The 24,166-nt window shown below is 33.9% G+C and overlaps 1 protein-coding gene across 1 annotated transcript in view; it reads right to left on the bottom strand.

Moving 5' to 3' along the window:
- Window positions 1–21,566, bottom strand: part of OPRK1 (opioid receptor kappa 1) — a 28,492-nt gene extending 6,926 nt beyond the window's left edge. The window contains exons 1-3 of the mRNA XM_003759782.3: window positions 21,048–21,566; window positions 20,009–20,330; window positions 4,995–5,347 (exon numbers count right to left, since the gene is read on the bottom strand). Of these exons, the coding sequence (XP_003759830.1) occupies window positions 4,995–5,347; window positions 20,009–20,265 (610 nt within the window). The 5' untranslated portion in view covers window positions 20,266–20,330; window positions 21,048–21,566. The remainder of the gene's footprint in view (window positions 1–4,994; window positions 5,348–20,008; window positions 20,331–21,047) is intronic.
- Window positions 21,567–24,166: the final 2,600 nt, after the last annotated feature.

The raw sequence follows: 24,166 nt of genomic DNA, 5'->3' as shown, positions 1-24,166 counted from the left end.
TTCTGAAATCAAGAGAATTAATCCTGTTGGCTACTATTTATTAATGATCTTTTCCAAACTTTTCAAGTTGAATACTCTGACAACAGACATATAAGTTCATCACAAAGCCCACACTTGAAGACTTTCCAACTGAGTAAACTCTTCCTGAATTCATGACCTTTTGTGATAGAATCATCTTTATGCCATGATAAGTCATACTTGTCAGATTCCAGTACAAGTATAGTAATCTTTGTAGTAATTATTATTTTTTGTTCAGATATTTTTCAGTTTTAATCAACTTTTTGCCACCCAATTTGGAGTTTTCTTGACAAAGCTAATGAGTGGTTTGCCATTTCCCTCTCCAACTCAATTTACAGATAAGGAACTGAGATAAATAGCATTAAATAATTTACTCAGGGTCACAGTCAGTAAGGGCCAGATTGAACTTACATGTCTTCCTCACTTTAGATCTTATCCATCACACCATTTACTTGCCAGTCATAGTAATAAAGGACACGCTAATAAAAACCTAAATAAAGGTCTTATGGTCTCTGAAGTATTTTCCTTACAATATCCTGAAGGAATAAGTACAGCAAGTAACTATTACTATCCCCATTATTTTACAGAAGATGAATCTGAAGTTCAGAGAATTTAAGGACAGAATCATAGGATCTCAGAGACCATTGAGTCCACCCTGCACTTAAGCAGTCGCTTTTTTTATATACCTCACACCCAAATGGTCATCCAGCCTTTCTTTAAAAATCTTTAGGGAGAGAGAATTTTCCAACACCCAAGGCAGACTTGCTACTTTTGTGAAATTCTTATTGTTACAAAGATTTTTTTCCTTCCGTAAAATGTCTTAATTTGTCTCAGAAAGTTGCTCATAGATCAAGCAGTATAATCCTCTTGCATGTAACAATCCTTCAGACACCTGAAGGTGTCTATCAAGTCTCAAGTCACCAATTTTCCAAGTTAAACACCCACAGTTTCTTGATTTCATTCTCATTTGGCATTAACTAAAGGTACCTTTATCATCATGTTTACTCACCAGTTTGTCCATAGTCTTCCTAAAATGTGTTTTCTACTTTTCTCCTTTTTTAGAAATTTAATATTTTCCCCCAGTTACATGCAAGCAAATTTTTTGCAGTTGTTTTTAAAATGGCTGAGTTCTGGGTTCTCTCTCTTATCCCCACCCACAATTGAGAAACCACATGTGAAGTTCTGCAAAACATTTCCATAAAAGTCAAGTTGTGAATGAAAACAGATCTCCCCCCCAATGCAAAAAAAAAAAAAACCCTCAAGAAAAATTAAGTTAAAAAGAAAGAGACAGAGAAAGAAAGAAAGAATGCTTCAAAGTGTATTCAAATACAATCAATTCCTTCTCTGGTTATCGATATAATTTTTCACCATATTATTTCCCAAAAATTCCTAACATGCTTAACATTCAATGCATTATACTGAAACTCTATGCTTAGAAAATTCTTAGGAAAAATTGTGATGCTCACTATACCCTGAAGTGCCCTACAAAAGCAATACATTTTTCTGTGCTGATTTGGTATCCAATAAATGCAATACAACAATAACAGTTTCTGCCTTCGATGTGTTTATATTCTTTTTCTATCACTTAGCCCATTTCTTCACACTGTATAGTTGACATATATATGCTATTCCTTGTTTTTTTGAAACAACTAAGGTTAAATAACTTGCCCAGAGTCACACAGCTAGTAAATGTTATGTGTGAGAGGGCTGATTTGAACTCAGGTCCTCTTGACTTCAAGGCCCATACTCTATTCACTGCATCATCTAGAGTTAAACCAAGTGTGATTGTGAATACATGTAATGCCTGCAACTGAGGAGCTCCCAGGAGCAGGGGAGTAAGGAGAGACAAACCAGCATGACTTGAAGAAAGAGCACAGATAGAAAATGGGGAATAAGAGGAAGAGAAGAAAAAGAGAGAGAGAGAGAGAGATTAACAGAAAGACAGAAGGACAGAGGGAGATAGAGAGGAAGAGATGGAGAGAGACAGAAAGACAGAAGGACAGAGGGAGACAAAGAGAAAGAGATGGAGAGCGACAGACAGAGAAACAGATAGTACACACACACACATACACACACACACACACACACAGACAGAGACAACAAGAGAGAGAGATGGAGAGAGAAACAGAGACATAAAGAGACACAGAAACAGAGAAAGAGAAAGGGAGAGAGGGACAAAGAGACAGAGACACAAAGAGAAGCACAGAGAAACACACAAAGAACAGATATATATGGAGAAAGACTAAGTGAGTGAGAGAGGAGGGGAGAATGAGAGAGTAAAGAGAGAGGAAGGCAGTAGAATTTGTGTCTCTTGAAAGATTGATCAACAGCCTTCTGTGGCTAAGTTGGAAATTCAGTTCACAGTTTTATAAGAGAAAAACATCATGTACTTTATTAATTTTTTTTTTACCATATAACATATGTTATTATTTCAGGACATGTACCTGAGCCATGACCTTGAAAGTATTTAACAGCTATATGTAGTCAATTACCTGTGCCCACAGGTATTCATGAATTCTAGCACTTACACAATTGCTGGGGAGAGAAATATCATCTATAATTTTCAAAATGATTGTTCTGCAAGCAAAAATGAAATTCTATTAAGAGCACAGTTCTTTTCATAACTGTACCTTTTACCCTAGAGATACAAAAACCTAGAAATAGAGTGAAAAGAATAATGATCCAGTTTGCTAGGAACATGAGCTAATGACCTAAACCTGAATAGTTTGTCTATTTCTCATTTATAAATTTGATTCCTGTGATTGTGATTCTCACATGCATAAAACTAAATAAATGGTGCTGCTAAAGATGTGCTGATTTGTTACTGAGGAGGGAAGGGGAAAGCCCCAGTCTGTCTTATAGGGGTTTAGCACATGAACTTGTTTCATGGGACACAAAACATTCAACATGGCCTTTGAATAGGCAGTCTAAGTAATTATGTATTTGTCAGATCCATTTCCTTTTCTATTTTATGTACAGAACTGAAAATCAGTGTGACCAAGAATAATTCTTTTTACCCTTGGGGTTGGGGGAATGAGGGGCAAGTGATTTCCTATCTTAAAGATTTAGGCACTATTTTTCTTCCTATAGTCTGTTTTTGTTGTTATTGTTTTTTATGGGTGTTGATACTTAAAATGTCATTCTAAGGATTCACTTTCCTTTCATTCTCTTCTTGTGACGAATGTAAACTGAGTTTTCATGTGAATTTTCACATAAACTTAATTGAAAAATGAATTATTTTATTAGTTGTATAATTGTTTTAGTGCAAATTGCTTGTCTGAATTATCTATACTTTTAAAAAAATCTAAATAGATCATGATTAGTTAAAACTCATATTGTGTCCTTAAGATTCTTTTCCATTAATATCTCCATATATATGATATCTAATGTACTTGCCTCAGACATTAGCTATATGACCACCAACAAGACACTTAACCCCTAACTGACCCAGTTTTTTCATCTCTAAAAAAAAGTAATAATAATGGCACCTACTTCTCAGAATTGTTCTGAGGATAAAATATAATAATATTTGTAAAGTTGCAAACCTAAAAGTGTTATATAAATTATATTATTATCATTGTAAACTTATACTATATTCTGTTTGTAAACTTTTCAGATGAAATCTATTTTACAAAGTTAAAAGTAAGCCATGTAAACAAATATAATCACAAATATACTTTATTCCAGCCAATGATATTCTATCATATATTTTATCTCCTATATTAAAGTAGTATCTTATGGTAAGGAGAATGCCAGATTTGTAAACAGAATTGTTGTAGTTTCACAGTCTCTGTTGTGTGACAATGGATAAACAGAGCCTCTCTGAGATTTAATTTTTCTCACTTGTTAAATAGGATCATAATACTTGTAACATCTACTTCCCAGGGCTATGATGAGGGAATAATGAAATGAATGGTATAAGTAAACTTCCATGGAACCTTAAATTGCTGTAGATAAATTTAGTTACTTTTTTCAAAGAATACTTCATGCCTACTTGTACTTAAGTTTTATTCTGATGTTTTAGTTTTATGTCTTATCCAGTCAATTAACATTCATTAAAAGTATTCTGTGTGCCTGCCAGACTGTTCAAAGTTTTGGGAAGACAAAAAAAGGCAAAAGACAGCCTCTGTTCCCAAGAAGTTTGAAGTCTAATGGTAGAGAAAACTAGCAAATGGCCAAGTACAAACAGGCTATATACAGGATAAATTGGTAATAATCATAATGTAATTAACCCTAGATTTTCAGGGATTTTATCAGAGAAGTATAAATTCTGTAAGGTCCTATGAAACAGAAGATTTTGAATCTAAATCAAACTGGTAACATAATGGCTATCTAGCATCCGAAGACATAACTAGATAAATTCAAAGGGGCTTGGCAACAAAAGGATGGTCACTGGATAATATCTTGTCATTATTGTTTGTTTTTTATCAAAGTAATTCATAACTGCAACCTGATGAAGAAATATGGAGTATCCATACTTAAGGAATCATGGGTATTTTAAATAGCTCAAACCTTTAAAAAAAATTTTTTTTTTTGCTTAATGATAAAAAGTACTACTCCAAGATTTGCCAAGTGCTTTTTCATCTCCATTTTACAAATAAGGAAACTGAGCATGATAGAGACTAAGTACTTGTCCAAAGTCATATAGCTAAGAAGGTTTCAAATTCAGGTTTTCTTGACTACAAATCCAGCACTCCATCCACTACAATATCAACTAAAAAGTGGTACCCTATACTACAAGTTAAAATGATTACTTGAAGAAAGTCACTATCTTCTATGCCCAAAATTTTCTTCCCCCGCTCACTCTCTTTTAGTTTCCTTCCACCTTATATGACATTTTTCCTTATTCCTCTGAATTTTCATGTCTCCTCAATTGACTGTCTCTGATTGTACTCTACATCAGAATTTTCTATTGGGGGGATGGAGGAAGGAAAGTTTAGGTAAAATTGAAAGAGTTATATGCTGACTATACTTACCTTCTCTGACCTTGGTGCCGCCTAGGACTATAGCAGATATACCAACTGAGGATGATAATAACCAAATACATATGTTGATCATCTTTGCCTTCAAGGGAGTGCGGAAATCTAAAGCCTTGACAGGGTGACATACTGCAATGTAACGGTCGACACTCATCATGGTCAATGTGAATATGCTGGTAAACATATTGTAATAATCGATAGAAATCACTATTTTGCAGAGTACATCTCCAAAGGGCCAAGAATTCATCAGATATTCAGTACTTTGGAAAGGCATAGTGGTAGTAACCAATGCATCTGCCATAGCCAAATTAAATATGTAAATGTTGGTTGCTGTCTTCATCTTTGTATATCTGCAATACAAAAGAAAATTCAGTTTTTCAATCTCCATGTATCTCACATATATTTATGGATGTCTGACATATATACATATATACATACACACATATATATATATATATATATATATATATATATATATACACATACACACACACATTTATGTATTAAATCATAGAACCATGGAATTTTAGATCTCAAAGGGACCAGAAAGACAAACTTTTAGAAATGTTGAAGCTAAAAATTCTGGAATAAATTTAATATGGTACTTTATTCTGAAGTTGAGCTGTCCCTGAGTCACTGAATATTTTAATTTCCTCCTCTTTAACATGAAGATAAGTATAACTATATATATTATGTATATATATGATGTATATATGTATATGTTACATATGCATGTATAAAGATAGATATAGATGCAGATACATAAAACCAAATGTTCTTCCAAATAAATTTTGGAATGCATATTTTACAAAAATAGTAATATATCTTTTTTGACTGTTTCATAAATTCTTCCTTCCAAAGCTTCAAGCTACTGAAGAGTATCATTTAAAGATAAAACAAGTAAACCAGGACTAATAATTTAAGAGGCTGTTAAGTCTTAGAACATGAGTCAAAAGCAAATTATGATATTGAAAGTGACAGAAAGGTGACACATACCTTACCTAAAGGTCGGTAAACTGTTCATGAGAAATGGAGGAAATATTATATAAATTAAAAAGAACCCAAGAGACTATCTAGTCCAATTATTTCTTTTTATAACTAAGAAAAATGAACTTAAATGACTTGTCCTGAGTCAATCATGAGATCCTACTCTGTGTGAGGGACCATACTAGGGTCTATCACTAATTAGTGATAGAGACAGAACTGTATTCTAGATTTCCTTCTCTAGTCAAAAGTATAGAGTACTAAACTTAGAATAAGAAAGATTTGATTTTAAATCCCAGATCAGATACTAGAATGTGGTCCTGGATAAGTCATTTAGCTTATTTAGCACTACCTGCCTTGATTTCCTTATCTGTAAAATGTAGATAAGCATAGCACCTATCTCCCTGGATTGTTGGGAGGATGAAATGAAATATTTGTAAAATGCTTTGCAAATCTTATAGTACTATATTAATGCTAGTTGTTATTATCATTATTATTACCACATTAAGCCTTTGATTTTTATCTTATGAAACAGTGGTGATATGGGAATAATGTCATATATTGATAAGATACTTGTTTCATTAAGATTCAGACTTTAAAATATTAGTGGTCACATAGAGGAATATAACAAGTAGAAGGTACCTGATGAAGGAAAAAAAAAACTCCCTTAAAACTTCTAATAAATTATTTTCTAAGACCCTAGGAGGAAGCCTCAATGATTCCGTTGAAAAAAATAAAATGTAGCACACAGAGAATAAAGGGAGGCAGTGTGGGCCATGGAGCCAAGGGACTGGCTTTATATCCCGCTGTGCAATTTAAGACAAGTTTCTTAACCTCCCTTAAGGTTTCTGTTTCCTCATCTTTAAAATGCATGAGTTAGGCTAAATGACCTGTAAGGTTCCTTCTGGATGCAGATCTAAGAACTTGAGAAGAAGCAGAGGAAATATAAAGCAATGATTCATGAATATTATTAGGACACTATGTCTTCATATCTCTTCTTACTGTCTCTGTCTCTGTCTCTGTCTCTGTCTCTCTCTCTCTCTCTCTCTCTCTCTCTCTCTCTCTCTCTCTCCCTCTCTTCCTCCCTCCCTCCCTCCCTCCATCTCTTCTTTACTCTGTCTCTATATCTTTCTTGTCTGTCTCTCTTTTTCCTATTGTCTTTGTCACACTGTCTCTGTCTCTGAATTTGTGTGTATATGACTATGTAAAATAAATGGTTAGTACAGTCAACTTCTTCAATCTCTATTTCTCTCATCCTCTCAATTCTATGGTGTATCTCTCATCAATTCAGCAACTGAGGACATATAATAAATGACTTGTAATAATCATTCTGTCAAGATTTGGATTGGTTACCATATAAAAAGCACCTGAATAAAGTGTTGTACATTATATTCCAAAAAGTCAAGCTTAAACTTAAGATTACACTAAGACTTTTTGCAATACCCTGTGATTCTTCCCAATCTGGTATAAGAGGAAGCTAGAAAAGTCAAGGTAAGGACTGGAAGATAGAATTTTCTACTACAGAGGGCTCTTTGAAATTTCTCTGTAGAGGAATGAAGACAGTGAGCAGCAGGAGATGCTATAAAAGAAACAGCAGAATGAATATGCTTTCCAGGGCAGCTGGAGCCTTCCTCTGGATCAACACTGGGCTTATTAACAGTATCCAGCAGGGAGTGACTAAATTATGCCAGTTCAGAGAAACCACTGAAACAATGACAAATTTATTTCATTATTCATATCTCTCTTCAGTTTTATTGCCACAAACAATGACTGTAAGATTCATTGTTAAATATATTTATGTTATTTCAAATAGTGCTTAATGGTTATTTGGGTTTTTAAAGAATGATATTCTAGGTAGAGTTTTCTTTGCCTTCTGTGTTGCTATTTTTGCTATAGTGTGAGGAGAAGAAAAGGGAAGGAAGAACTTGAGAATAATTGATTTTACTAAATTCAGCTGTCTAGATGTTCACCAACATAGCTTGCAAATCAACAGATTTCCCAGGTATTCGGAGATTTTATTAATTTTATTTATAATGTGTTTTTAAACTTTCTATATTGTCAAAGAAAGTAATCTACATGAAACCAAAGCTTCCATCCAATTTCACCTTAAATAGGCCAGTCACTCAGCCTAGGAGTCTTTAGATTTGTTCTTCCCCACTCCTACCCTCTTAGAGGCAAGAAAGAGATTGGAGAATGAGTAACTAGCCAGAAAATTCTGGAGAAGTCCTTCCAAATGTTGAAGTCAGGTGAGAGAAATTATTATTTTTCTCTTATGTTAATAATCAATTATTGAATTAGGATCAAGGTTTTTCCCCTTTTCCAGATCTTCATTCAGATATCAGCCCCTATAGATTATTCAGATAGCCTGTGAAAAACTAGACTAATAATGAGGGAAAACTCAAAGTTAACAAAATTTTAATTTTGGTGACTTGATAGATTTTGGTCCATGTGTTTTACTCCGACAGATCTAGGGAAAAGTGAATTCTCCCTTTTGTCTAGATTACCTTATGTGGAGTAATATGGATATAGATAAGTCTCTTTATTACAATATGCCCATCTCTCATTATAATATCCATTCTCTCATTATTTGATAACTAATTAGAGTTAATGGCCATCCTCAGAAAGGCCAGTTCTTCTAAGCATTGAGTGGGTTCCAGGAGGGATCTTAAGCATTTTTGATTATGTGCTTACATGTTAATAAACTGATTAATTACACAGAATTAAATTACACACAATTAAACTTTGTCTCTCAAAAATTTTTATGTTATACAAGCATGCTTAGAGAGAATAAAATCCACCTATCTCTCTTCATCCAAAATGTCTTGCACAGTGAAATTGATGGGCATCATTACTATTTGCAAAGAACTTTGAAAGGTGTTGAGGGTAAATAAGATCTAATACCTTTTCTGAAAGGACCTACAAAATCAAAAGGGGCATATATAAAATTAAACGGAGTGAATATAGACAGTGAATAATAGAAGTATAAATTACCAGAAAAGTTAAAAGAAGAAAATGGTCAATCTCACTTCTAGATATCTATTTCAACTTGATTAGGATTTTTTCCCTTTGAGATAGAAGATATCCTGAAATACAATGTCCTTCCTTTAAGGATAAGGAAATAGGCTCAGAAGTGAATAACACTTGTGCAAGGTCACACAGCTGGTAACTAACAGAATTTGATTCCAGATCTTAACTCTAAGCCCAATATTTTATCTATGTAGTTAGTTGTGCTTTATTAATATTTCTTCAAAATGAGCTTCATTGTGGTCAAGGATATGTCACAGAATGAAAAATATGATTCCTATAATTAAAACAAAACTAGAAAGACAAAACATAGGAGTGTAGCATATGAGAAATATAAGGAAATAAGATGAAAACAGAGCAAAATAAGGAACACAGGTATAAAAATTGGATCTAGTCATTAAGCTCTTTAAACATAAAAATCAATGGATATAATAGGAAATAAAATGGACTTTTCCCATTACTCTCATAATACTTGAATATATGGCACACCAAAAATACTGGTGAAAAACTTTATAATTAGACAATAAAAACTAGAAGAATAACAACCATGTTTTATGCCAAATAAAAGAAACTATAATTTTTATCTATAGAGAATAGCTATGAATGAAGTGCCACATACTAATTTGATAGAGAAGAGTAAAAATTTATGAAATTGCATGAAAGACTGAGAGGCTGCTTAGGACAGTGAATGGTGAATGGCATGACTATCTGGAAGATCTGAGTGCTAATCTTGCTTCTGACACAGGCTTTTGGCGCCACCCAGGGCAAATCACCTAACCTGTCAGGAACCCCAAACAATCCTAAAAAATTGTTTTTAAGTAGGTACTATGTAGCATGCTTTTGATGGCTAGGTAGCATAATGGATAGAGCTCTGGATCTGTAGTCAAGAAGACCTGAGTTTAAATATGGCCTCAAACATTCACTAGCTGTGTATGCCTAGGCAAGTCACTTAACCCTGTTTGACTTCATTTCCTCATTTGTAAAATGAAGTGGAGGGGGAAATGACAAAGCACTCTGGTATCTTTGACCAAAAAAACCCTCAAAATCATGTCTAGAAGAAAGAGACACAACTAAAAAGGACCAAATGACAACAATCAACTGATATATTTGGTAGCGTTTCTTCATTGGAAATTCACTATATCAATGAAATCATAAGTATGGTAAAAAAAAATCAAAATCCTTATATAGTTCTTTATATCAGTAAACAGATATCAGAATAAGATATTCTATCAGATGGATTTTGATGGAAACAACTATGAAATTACTGTTGTACTTGAAATACAAAGACTAATATTTTGTGCATCAATTTAAAAACAAAAACTTAATTCCAAGAGTGCCAAGCATTCCCTAAAGGCTTACAAGAACTATTTTCATGAAGTCTGCTATTAAAATCCCAGGAGACAAAAAGGCATTTACAGTCATGAAGGGTAAAACTGCGCTCCTCCTCCAGTGTGGAAAAGAAACAACTATCAAACCTAAGTATGACAGGCCACCCATTTAATTTTATTACATGGTCTAGACAATATTTGTTTTTCATTCACTTTTTGTTTTCTACAATAAAGGATAATTTCTCCAGTAAGGATAATTACACTGACATCTGATTAATTACTATATATAATTCAATAAGAAGACTGTGTAGCATTATGAGATTTAAAGAAAAGTATTATGGGATTCAAGGAAGCTAGGTGGCCTAATATATAGAATGCCAGGCTGCAGTCAGGATAAAAGGATAATACTTGTAAAGTACTTTGCAAACCATAAAGTACTATTAAATGTTAGCTATTCCTTAAATTTTCATCTTTTTTGAGGAGATAAACATTTGGAGAATAATATATCACATAGGACCTTAGAAGACTAAAGATTTCTTGCATATGTATTAAGTAACATTCAGCCCCTCTCCTGCCTTCCTTTTCTTAACGGTATTTCCTTGTCTCGTACATCATGTATGAAGATAACATAGTCCAGATGTGAGAATTCCATCTTCATCATTGATAAAAATAAATTCTTTAAAAATGCTTGAAGATGCATACCATTTTATATTGTTATCTGTATTATTTTTATGTCATCTATAAATATTCCTAAGACAATGTGGCTTAGCTGGTTTGTTAAATTTTCGTCAGTCTTATTTTCTTCTCATTTATTTCATGAGATTAATTTCATTTCTCTCTCCCCTCAAAAAAAATCATTCTCTAGTGGGCAGCCTTCTGGCAATAAGCATGTCCATACTTATATTAAGCAAATCCTCAGATTTTTGGTTTAGTATAAGTTTCTTATATGGTGTAGTATATATAGACTTTCCAGCTAAAAAGTCTCTCCTAGACTTCCCCTTCTACCTCTATAACTTTCTCCTAAGTTATCTCTACAATAAGATACCATATATTGAGTCCTAACTCCTTATATTCAAAGATGGCAAACATAAAGGGACAAGCTTCCATAAGGGGATAGAAAGCCAAGAAGAGGGTATAGTGGAGAGTCACTGAACCTAAAGTCAGCAGAGCTGTAGATTTAAATTCTGCCTCAAACATTTATTAGCTCCAAACCCTGGACAAATCATTTAACACCTGGAACTCCTAGTTTTATAATCTGTAAAAATGAAAATAATGCTTCTAGTGCACATCTCCCAGAATTTATTTGGTAGATAATCAGAAAGATAAAGCATTCACTTATGCAGTTCCTGTATATCAGACACTGTACTAAACACTGGGGATACACCTATTATTATTTTAAGTACAGAGTCTATATTCTGTTACAGCCTATATAGGAACAAACAAGAATCTGTGGTAACCCAAATGCCATAAAATGAAAATTGTCTATGACAGTACTAGACCCACTGTGAACTGCTGTGGGATATGCCAAAAAATACAAGAGGACATGCCTTCAAGGAGATAAGAATTTAGTTGAATATGCATGGAACACTTTCCTAATAAATTTCTAAAAGTTAATAAATATCTCTCTTCTTTACTAGATTTTTATGATTTAGGGCTGTATAGTACTGTTTTTCTGAGGAAAATCCATAAGTAGTTTATTCACCCTGATTGCCTTTCTCTATTTTATTCAAACCAAACATGCTTTTCATTCCACAGATGGGACTTTTTAGTAGTTTACTTTTATTTCAAGTAAATTGGTGGGCATCCCAGAGAGAATGTTTGGCTCATGTAAAAAAGGCTGGAGGTGGGATCAATAGTAAATTGCTTCATTTGCTCATTGCATACACCCCAGTATATATAACCTAAAAAACCACAATCTGTGACCTAAACCCTTCGTTACTCTATGGAATTGTCATAGGATGTGGCATGTGGGAATGCTGGGGAAGGAAGCTGAGAGCCATTAAAACAGAAAGAAGATGAGCCATTCCACTTGTGGATTTCAGTTAAGAGCAAGGCAGTAATTGGTTTTTACACCTCGGCTCTGAGTCAGACAGTAGAAGACATTTATTCCCTGCTTTCTTTGATCCAAGAATAGGAGATTATTTCTCAGGGCATTTGGCTAAAGGTCATTCAAACACATAGCAATCTAAAACCAAAAGTAGATAGATCTTTGCAGAAAAAAGTAACGAGTTGGCCTCTCTAAGAAGAAAACTGTACTGCTTTATGCAAATCAGGAAGGGAGCTAAATTATTTGTGGAGATGCTAACAATTAAGATCTTCAGACAGGGTTTTGATGAAAACGAGGCTCTTCCCAATTGAGAAACAGGCATAGAAACAAGAAAGGCTGGAAAACAGAAGCAATCCTTAAAATGACAATATGTATTGGTCTCCCAACTATTTTCTTTTTTCCTCAATGTTCTTGCTGAGTGTCAGGCAACAGGCAAGCACTACAGATGACTTTAACATTCAGAGGATTATTGCCTACCTGATTCTAAATGCAAATTATAATACCATAATGAAGAACTATTTTTAAAGCACACACCACCACACCAGTTATACATGTGTACTTTGACTTCATATTACAAATACAATATAAAAGAGATATGAAGTGACTTACTCAAAGTCACACATGAAGTTTGTGAAAGAGGCAGGATAAGAACACTTTTGACTGACCCATTGTGAAGTTAATATCTTTGAGGCTCAATTGAAGAAAATAAGGGTGTTTAGATGAGAAAAACAGGAAAAACAAGATAGTTGTGTTCAATGCATGTTTGAAGAACTGCCACAAGAAAGAGAAATTATACTTGCCCTGCTGGGCAATCTAATAAAGCCTAACATACATAATTGGTGGAAATTGTAGAGAGATAAATTTTAGTGCAACTTAAGGAAAAATGTCTAATAATTAAAGGTACCATGGAACAGTGAAAGAAGCATCAACTTGAAATTACAGAACCGTAATTCAAATTGAAGCTTTGACGTTTACTCCATATGTTAATGATGTCATATTGATTTTCCTTGAGGATGAGGATGAGAGTGAGGATGAGGATGATTACCTTAGTCAAGTAATTCAATTTCAGTTTCTTCATCTGTAAAAAGGGTTTGGATTTGATAACCTTTAAGTGCACTTCTACTTCTTAATTTATAATCCTATGAAGAATTAAATGGATTTCTGTGAGAGATAATAAGGTTCTTCATGCTAAAAGTTTTTTTTAGGAAAGATGTTATAGACCGAATTCTTGCTCAGGTTTAAAGAAATGATTTTTGAAGTTCCTCCTAAATATAAGATTCTGTGATTTCTTTTTACCAAATCACAATATTTCCCTATGTATTAATCATTTCATAAATGTGAGCTTGTTCTAGAAGGTCAAGTGAAGAAGGCAGGTTTTCAATTGTATCTTGAAGAACTGAAGGATTAGGAAAAAATAGGAATTTTTTCCTAGGTAGCCACTCAGAGACTTGAAGTTATCAATGATCTTAGGGCCAGTGAAAAATCATGGAACATGGGAATTGTGAAGGAAAATAGTAGAAGGTAAAATGGTGATATACTAAAGATAGTTTGTATTGGGTGGAGAGAACTAATAGTTACATTTTCAACATGAGTATTTTCATCTTGGAAATCAGCAAATATTATAAATTAGGTCTAGATTTGCTGTTTTGTTGGAGGAGGTTAAACTAAGAAAGTGATAGAGAATGTATTGACAATGTAGTTTAATCTTAAATGTAGGTTTTTGTTTTCTTTTGCTTTTTTGAGAGCCACTTCTTAAAGACTTGCCAGCACATACTGAAGAGATGAATGGATGAGTCTACTAGGACTTAAGAACCAAATTAGAAACCAATGTTGGGATAAGGAAATGAATGTTAGGACAGGGAAATAGCATAATTAATAGGAATTGCAAATCTCCTTCAATATTCTTTCTGCCCATGTTATATGACAATAGAATTCTTGTATGACAAATGTTAAATAAAAGGCAGTGGGGATCCAAAAATGATAGAGGAGGCTCAAAAGAATCTACTCTGTGTAGACTGATGTGTATATAAAGTATGATAATTTGGACATGAAACTAAAACCATTAATATAAAAGCCAAATAGTACTGAGGAGAGTATAAGTAGGAATATACTCAAAAGTTCTACATGTATCCTGAATTTAAAGCCATAAGAAATCCTATAAGTCATCTATTCCAGATCACTCATTTTTGAAATGAGGCAAAGAAAGCCCAGAAAGCTTAATAGATCTGACCACCGTCAAAGGTGGCAGGATCAGGATTCAAATTCAGGTTTTCTGATTCCAAAGCCAAAGCTTTTCTTCCTTTCTTTTTTTCATTTTACCATGTTTCTACCTATTTTAGGAGGCCAGTAGAAAGACACCTCTGGGTTAGAAAAATTACCTAAAATGATACTTTTTCTTTAGAGTTCCCCCAAAAACAACTGATTTTAGGAAATTTTGATAATCCAAAAGACAACATGATATGCAAAGCAGTACTAATTGATCAATCAATCAATAAGTCACTAAGCAGTATCATGGGTTTTGAAAAGTTAGTATAATTATCTAAGTAACTAATTATTTGAAAAGAATAACAAGCATTAGGGAGAATATAACAAATGGCACAGACAAACCAAATTAGACAAAATTTGGGGCACTGATCTATAAGCCCACATAATTATTCTTTTCCCTAGTCCTGTCTTCTAAATGTGTAATATGCATGGGTTTTATGCTCAAAAATATCTAAAATAATCAGAATTAATGGATGCTACGTCTGAGTTGTCAGAGTAACTAATTTGAAAACATAATCAGAATCAATTCACCAAATTCTTTAAACACCTTCAAAGAATCTCAGTGAAATTTGTTAAATGTCCATTTAAATGTATTGTCACTTCAATTTGTTTCTTTATTAAGGGAAAGTAATCTGGCATTTAAAAAAACTCTTGATTTGGCTTCAACAAATTTCAGTAAATGAAAATAGATAATGCATATGAGCAAATGTCTATATGCAACTAAGTTAGTCAAGGACCATAAATTATGTCCAATTATTTCCAATTACCTTACTTTTATTGCTCATTTATTGCAAAATGTCCAAGTTCATAAATGCTCCATATCTTTTTTTTTCTTGCCTTTATTAACTTCATGTGTGCAAAAATAAAGGATAAAGGGACCAGGTTGCAATTAGGAAGGTGTTGGAACATTTACCCTGCATATTAAGGCAGACAGGTATTACAGTTATCACAGTTGCCAAAATTATGAGTTCTAATAAGTTTTCTGTGACAAGTAAGAGAATAACTACACCTATGTAATCTTAAAGAAGAGAGACAGAGAGAAAGGGAAAAAGAGAAGACAGAAAAACAAAGAGAGGGAGGGAAGGAGACAGAGAGAGAGAGGAAGTAAAAGAGAGAGATGTGGGAAAAGAGAAAAAAAAACAGAGGCAGAGACAGAGAGACTAGCAAAGATAGGCACAAAGAAAGAGAAACACAGAGAAACACAGAGAGATACAGAAAGAGAAAGAGACATAGACAGAAAGACACAGAGACAGAGAGGAGACAGAAACAAAGAGGAGGAGACAGAAAGACAGCAACAGATAAGCAGATAGGAAAAGAAAAACAACGAGAAATATATTAGGAATGTTCACTATAGTTGCTGTTAGTATTATTATTTTTGAATCTCTTTAGCTCAACTACAATGCAATTCATGGTTCTACTACATACACAATTGTTTTTATAATATCTAAGAGCCAGTTTCAAATTGAAAGTTGAAAATAATAATTTTTTTATCTACAAAATGTTGAACATCTGAATAGTTTTGAATGTGCAGGTACATTTTATGAAATTTTTCAGTTTTCATAAAATGGTATTTTATTATTCCATCACAGATATACTTCTAGTGCATCCTTACATTCAAACAACCTTTCTTCATAGTTTCTCCCCTGTAAGAATTCTGAATTGAGTGCAAGGTTATACTAGATAGTTAAAAAGATTTCTTCTACATATAATAGTTTATTATTCTAAATCTGACTTAAGTCTGAGTTTCCTTTAGGGTCCAATTTTTAAAAAAAATTTAGATTCCTGGATTTCTATAATATTTAAGCTATTTTTATATTACTTCTATTTATATAAATATACATTATGTCAAAGTTATTCCTTATCATTTTTCTGATTCTTTTCTCACTAGCATATTAAAAAATCTTTCACCCCAAACAAAAACTACTATCTCCTTGAAGAATAAGTCTCTATTATTGTTAAGCAAATTTTTGGTCATGATATATTTCGACCTGTAAATGGGAAGTCATGGAAAGTGAGAAGTGCTGGGGTGGGGGGAAGAATAAGCACTTATGTAATGACTAATACATGTAAAGTATTATCAAGCAATAATTTGTATATATTTAATATGGATAGACCCAATTGTATGTTGTTTATGATGAACAGAGACAAAGTCAGTTTAATTGGATCACAGGGTATAATGGAACTGAAGCTCAGGGGAGTATGAAGCGGGATATATAGATCTGGGAATCTTCTGACTAAAAACGATAGTTAAATATATGAGATAAAGTATATATACATACACAATTGTTGTTCAGTTGTTATAGTCATGTCTGACTCTCCATGACCCCATTTGGGGTTTTCTTGGCAAAATTCCTGAAGTGATTTGCCATGTCCTCCAGTTCATTTTATAGATGGGGAAACTGATATAGTGACTTGCCTAGAGTCACACAACTATCAAGTATCTGAGGCTAGATTTGAACTTGGGTTTTTCTGATTCTAGTGCTAGTGCTCTATGCACTGTGTCACTTAGTTGCCCATATTACACATATACACGTACCTTTTTATAAACATTTATATGAACATACATACCTATAAAATCCAAGTATTTATATATGTATACACATGCACACACACACACACACACACACACAAACACAGGACTAACTTTTTATTGATGTAGAAAATGTCTCATAAAGAAATATGTTTTACCAATGCAGATTGACAGTATTTAGGGTCATGTAATTATTATATGTTAGAAGCAGGATTTGAACCCAGATTTTCCTGATTCTCAAATCAGGTTGCTAGCAATCATGTCATATGGCCTCTCATATTATATTTTGGCCCATTTTTTTTTTCTATACTGCAATGAATTTTTGACAGCCAAATTTCCATGGAATATTTAGTTTTAGATTTGGGGTTAGTGGGGTATTTTTTGTTTTGTTTTGTTTGTTTTTGTCGAGGCAGGGTGAGGTCTTCACAGAGACAATTTTTCTCTAGGAAAATATCCACTGTTTAACAAATTCAATATCATTGTTCTTATACATAAAATTCGAAGATTGTTGCTGTATATAGACATCTGTATGTGTGTGTGTGTGTAAGTCTGTATATACATATATATACAAACATAAAATGATGCATATATATGTAATATATCTGTATGCATATATGTGTGATAAAATAATATAATATAGTAAGTGTTCTACTTCTTTTGTCTGAAAAGATGTAAAGCAACTGACCTTATAATATCTATTATTTTTGCTTCCTTTCAACTCTTCAGTGTATTTTTTTATAGCTAAATATTACTGTTACTTTAACCTTTGCACAAAGGTTATATTTTCTAACCCCTTGATTGTCACTCAGATCCATTTTTGGCTTTTCCATATACTCTTGAGCTATGAAGCTCAGATTTTAATTTTTAATTCAAGAATGCATTCAAAGAACAAAATCTCTATTATTAGATTTAATCCCCAAAAGAGCTTTTGAAAAATTCTTCTTTTGAGCTAATTTTGATTTAAGGTTAAATATATCTGATTAGTTCTTTGACTAGCTCCTTGCATGTAGCTGGACAAATTTGCCCTCACTTACCATTTCAGTATCAGCCTGGCCTCCTGCCAGAGCATTGGTCCCTGATGTGAAATCTTGTATATTTTAATTTTTGATTGCCTTGGATTTTTTAATGCATATTTGCCATTCAATTTTAAGTGACTCATGAGCAATTTTTGCATAGTACTTTTTCACTTCCTTTTGATATTTGAAATGATAAGCATCCTGGAATACTACCACTAAGATTATCTTTTTCATAGTTCCTTGGGTTTTTTCATACCTTTCAGCAAAGATTGAAGAAGGCACTAGATCCCTTTGCCCTAGATCCACTTAGCACAAAGATAAGGGAAGCTTGTTTCAAACTAAAAATTTCAATAAATCACTTAGTAAATACAACAATAATGTTGTCTATTTCTTAATAAGCACATTCTTATTTTATGAAGTAGAAATATATATGTATATATATTGATTTACTATTAATGACTTTCATTTGTGTCATAAAAGAAATTTCATTTAAAATTACAAATTGCATTACTAGCTCCCTTCAGTCATATAATCTTTTTCATGGAGATTAACAGTAAATTAATAAAGACTGAGATACATTTTGTTCTTTGATTAGGTTCCTTCTTGTTTTACCCCTTTCCTTTATACTAATTGAACTCCAGCAACATGAAACAAATTACAAGAAACAAGTGTACTGAGGTAGCTTAACAAATCCCATTAGTGAATGAAATAAGTTTTAAAAGATGCACATGAGAGATTAATCAACAGACTGTGTTTTTAAAAAATGTGATTACATGCATATTTGGGAAAATACAACTTAATATCAGGGAATAAAAATAAAGCTTACTGATTACATAGCTTAGTTATTATGGTTTCTGTTCTTCTTAAGAACAGGAAAAATAAAGACCCTGTTTAAACCAGATCCTTGTTTAAACCAGGATAAGAGAAATCAGTATATTACTATTTTTCATTTCTTCCTTAAATTTTATCATTTGTTTTGACACATATTTGGTCCCAGAGATGTGTGACTAACTTATCAAGATTCTATGTCAGGACACAACTGAAGCCTTTTTGAAAGTGGGCAAAGCTTTGTTAAATGATCTCAGCAGTCAGAATGCCAGCATACTCATGTAATCCAGGGACATTTCTAAACCTTAAATAAGGCCCATCAAAATATAACAGAAGAATGATGATTTTGATTTTTTATGGCTGAAAACATCAAAGTAATATTGTCAAATCTCAGAAATCCATTATTCCCTCCATCAAAACATATAATTAGGAAAGTCAAAAGGTTTATTAACTGAAGCTGTTAATATTGGAACATAATAATTCTTGTTTTTCTCTTGTAATTTATAGAGTGGAATTCAAGTTATTAGAAATAACTTATAAAAATTATATATAGAAATATATATAGAAATTATATAATTAGAAATATATATATATATCATTAGACTTTAATAGAATACTGGACTTTAACTTTATTATCGAAAACACTAATCTGATGACTCATAAAAAGCCTTGAATTGTGTGTGTGTGTGTTTGCCACAGGAAAATGTATTTCCACAAAACCTTTACATAAGGGAATAAACAAAAGTCCCAGATGTATGACACCTAGAAGGACCTATCTCCTCCTTACCTCCCTTCCCTCCCCACCCCCAAGAGGCAGAATCTTGTACTGTTCTACTCTGATCACATTAAGAGTTTTCTTTCTCCGGGGGGCGCTCCAGATCGCCTAGCCTAAGGGGACTATCTACCCTTTTGACAATTTTCTGGTTTCTCTAAAAAGCAGACAGGATGTCCACTTCCTTTCTCTCTCTCCTATCTCTCATTCTCCTTACCTGATGATCACAAACATGACCAATGAATTTCCCACCAAACCCACTATAAACACAACGGAGTAGACCGCTGTGATGATGATGGGGATGGCAGGGGAGATGTGCGTGTGGTTCAGCTGCTGGTCCTCATAGCTGTCACTCTCATTGCTATCCTGTTCAGCCCATCCTGGAAACCAGTTGCTGCTATTAGGCAGCAGGCAGGAACTTGGGGGGCAGGTCGGGCCCAAATCCCCGCGGAAGATCTGCACGGGGGACTCCATTGAGAGTCAAGCTGTAGCAGAATGAAGAGGACAAGGAGGCCGGAAATCAGGAGAAGCTATGAAGCCTGAAGAAAGGAGAAAAGAAAGTGTCTAAAGATGCTAGAGCAAATGCGAGTTTAACTTTTCCTTACGCAAATCTCAAGTTTCATGAAGAATAAAGGAACAGGGCACCATAGATTTGGAGCGAAAAAAATCTTAGTAATATTGTCCAAACCCTTTCTTTCAGAATTGCACAGATGAGTTAGTTGAGGGCCGGGGAGGGCAAATGATTTCCCAAGGACACGCAAGTATTGTTAGTTGCAGTGCAAGATGAAAACTGATTCCAAATCCACAACTCTTTTATGCGTAACACAGAGATACCTGGGAGGGGAGAGTCTTTTTACTTGGATCTAGGTCCACACGCTCCACCCCACTCCCTGGGAGAAATATCAGCTCGCCACCCCCCCTGAAAATGTCTAGACAGAGCTTAGGATTTAAATAAGGAAGGTGAGAGTACAGATCTAGTATCCAAGTCTTTGTACACACACACACACACACACACACACACACACACACTCACGAGTTGCGTTCTCCTTAGCTTTGGCAGACTATGGATGAATTAAGTGATATGCCATGAAGCTACAGGGGAGTTCACCCTTCTTCCCGTGTTACGTTACAAACGCGCCCTGTCCCTGAATTATATCCACACCGATGTAACCCCTAGAAGACAGCCGGGGAAGGATAAACTTAACATCTCCAAGAACAATGAAGTGTAAAAAATCCCCTAATCCCACAAAACTCACCTCTTTCCCCTTACAGGACCGTCAGTTCCTGTACAATGCCTCTTCAAAGTCCGGGTGAGCTGAACTCCTTTAGGTCCTCCAGATACTCCGTAGCCGGACAGCCTCAGAGCTGGATATGCTGGCACGTCTGCGCCATGAGGTGAACCAAGAGTGGAGCAAAGCAATGATTTTTTTTTTCTTATTATTGTTATGAATTAGCAGCTGCAGCAACCGCTGCCGGCTCTCCCTTTTCTCCCCTGTAGTTCTGCATCTGGCTCCTGTTGACACCGCCAGTTCTCTACCAGTCTCTCCAGCCAGCAGCGCTCAGAACTAATGGTCTCACACTCTCCTTTAGCTGTCTCTCCGCAGCAGCTCGCAGGCTGTCAGGCTCACATGACTTCTAACTCAACTCCAAGACACTGAAGAGGAAGGTAGACAAGGGGAGAAAGGGCGACTCTGCAGTAAACTGTACGGTTTTGTTGTTGCTGCTGCTGCTGTTTGTTTGTTTGTTTTGTTTTGTTTTGCTTTTTACACACTTGGCAAAATTCCTGCCCCCATTACCAAGTCTTCAAGACACAGCCAGTTAACAGTCTCTAACTGAGGATGTCAATACAGCATCATTCAGTCAGTGTTCTCTGCCTGAGAAATACAGACGTTCTTGGTCCAATCCAGCCATGCCTCCTTAATTTCATAAAAAAGTGCCCCAAAGAGGGCACTTCTTTGTAAGGTGAATGTGCTTCAACATGGTTTCCCCTCTTTTGTTCTCATAACTCAGAATTTAGGGATTGCTGTGTCTATTTCCCTTAATTTGGAAATGATTAGAAGGTAGATTCTTTCAGTATTTATATAAGCAAGGAGGTTGTTGTTGAGGAAAAATGTTAGGAAATACTGTGAATGGTGTATCTTGAACTGCATAGTGGAAAGAAACATGAAAGCAGACTAAGAAGCTTTGAGTTCAAATTCTAGCTTTGCTGTTTACTACCTAGTGACACTGCAGAAGGCACTATGTCCTTCTAGGTCTCATGTGTAAAATGGAGGTGTGGGCTTGAATGACCTTTGAGGTACCTTGCAGCTCTAAATTTGTGATCTTGTAACTGTGTAGGAACAACTTGTAGAAAATAATTTCTTTGGGTCAGAAGAAAATTTAGAGATGACTCACCTCTTTTTAAGATAGCTTAGGAAAAAATAGGTGAAAATATTCAGTTATAATAAGAACAGATTACAAAATCTGATTTGACTTAAATAAAATACTTTTATTTATTCAATATCTTTCAATTTCCTCATCCTGACTGTAATAATCATTTTATTAGCTCCACATACATCCTTCCTCTCTATTACTGGTATTGTGAAACTTGACTAAGTCTTTTAGCTATGCAAATAGTCATAAAGATAAACTTTTTCCTTTAGTTTTATATAGATATAAATATACATTTATCTACTATATATATCAACATTATATCTATACATTGTGTACATATACATATATATCTAATGAGTATACATTTATGGAGAGAGTATAAATTTAAAAAGTTCATGAAGTTATAAATGTCTAAATGTCTATATACATATGCATATATACATACAAATATACAAACATCTGTCTGCCTATACTCTTTGCCAAATGAGTGGTTAGAATAAAATGAAACTCAAATGGGAGGAACATTTAAAAAGCCTTCAGGTGGATTGTTGCTAAGGGAAACTAGAGTATCTCTCTGTACACACTCAGACCAGATGCTTCTGTGGAGTCTGGCTCTTAAGCATATAAAATTTAATCTCAGGATTGGATAAAGCTTATAAAGACAAATAACCTTTTAAAATATTATATTTTGCATAAGGATTTAGATCATGTATACACATATATATATTATATGTGTGCATGTATTTATACATACATATATATATATATATATATATATATATATATATATACACACACACACAATTCTATTCATCCACACCTATAGCACTTACATATAATGTGTATGTGTATATTTTTCCTCCTGGGTGACATGCTAACAATAAAACTAAATCAAGACTGTCTTCATTAAATGATATAGTTAAAAAAAAGAACAGTAGATTAGAAATCCATCTGAGTTCAAATACTGATTCTGCTACTATTATCTGACCTTTGGAAAATAATTTTGCTCTTTGGTTCTTTACTTTCTTCACTTTTAAATTGAAGGAATTGGATTAGATGGTGTTTAAGTTTCCTCTGACCTCTACGCCAATGATAAAGTGCTTTGAAAAAAGCCAAAAATATGATGCAAATATGATAGCCTTCACTTAATTGTTTAATAAAGGTTTATTAAGCATCACTACTGGACTTATACCCCAAAGAGATACTAAAGAAGAGAAAGGGACTAGTATGTGCCAAAATGTTTGTGGCAGCCCTGTTTGTAGTGGCTAGAAACTGGAAAATGAATGAATTTTTGCCCATCAATTGGAGAATGGTTGGATAAATTGTGGTATATGAATGTTATGGAATATTATTGTTCTGTAAGAAATGACCATCAGGATGAATACAGAGAGGCTTGGAGAGATTTACATGAACTGATGCTAAGTGAAATGAGCAGAACCAAGAGATCATTATATTCTTCAACAACGGTATTGTATGAAGATGTATTCTGATGGAAGGGGACTTCTTTAACAAAGAGAAGATCTAACTCAGTTTCAATTGATCAATGATGGACAGAAGCAGCAACACCCAAAGAAAGAACAAGTGGAAATGAATGTAAACTGTTTGCATTTTTGTTTTTCTTTCCAGGTTATTTTTACCTTCTGAATCCAATTTTATTGTGCAACAAGAGAACTGTTTGGTTCTGCACACATATATTGTATCTATTGTGACCTATTTAACATGTATAGGACTGCTTGCCATCTGGGGTAGAGGGTGGAGGAAGGGAGGGGGAAAAATCGGAACAGAAGTGAGTGCAAGGGATAATGCTGTAAAAAATTATCCAGGCATATGTTCTGTCAATAAAAAGTTATAATTATTTAAAAAAAAGAAAAAAAAAGATTTATTAAGCATCTATCATTGGTAAAACTATACAGAAAAATGTCACATTCTAAGTCCTCAGGATACTTATTTTCACTTTAATTTTTATTAATTAGTAGAATTGAGTCAAATAATTATGATTTGT

This window comes from Sarcophilus harrisii, chromosome 1 (assembly GCF_902635505.1).
Source record: "Sarcophilus harrisii chromosome 1, mSarHar1.11, whole genome shotgun sequence".
NCBI lineage: Eukaryota > Metazoa > Chordata > Mammalia > Dasyuromorphia > Dasyuridae > Sarcophilus > Sarcophilus harrisii.
Note: the sequence above shows the minus strand (reverse complement) of the source record. Positions and strands in the feature narration are given on the sequence as shown.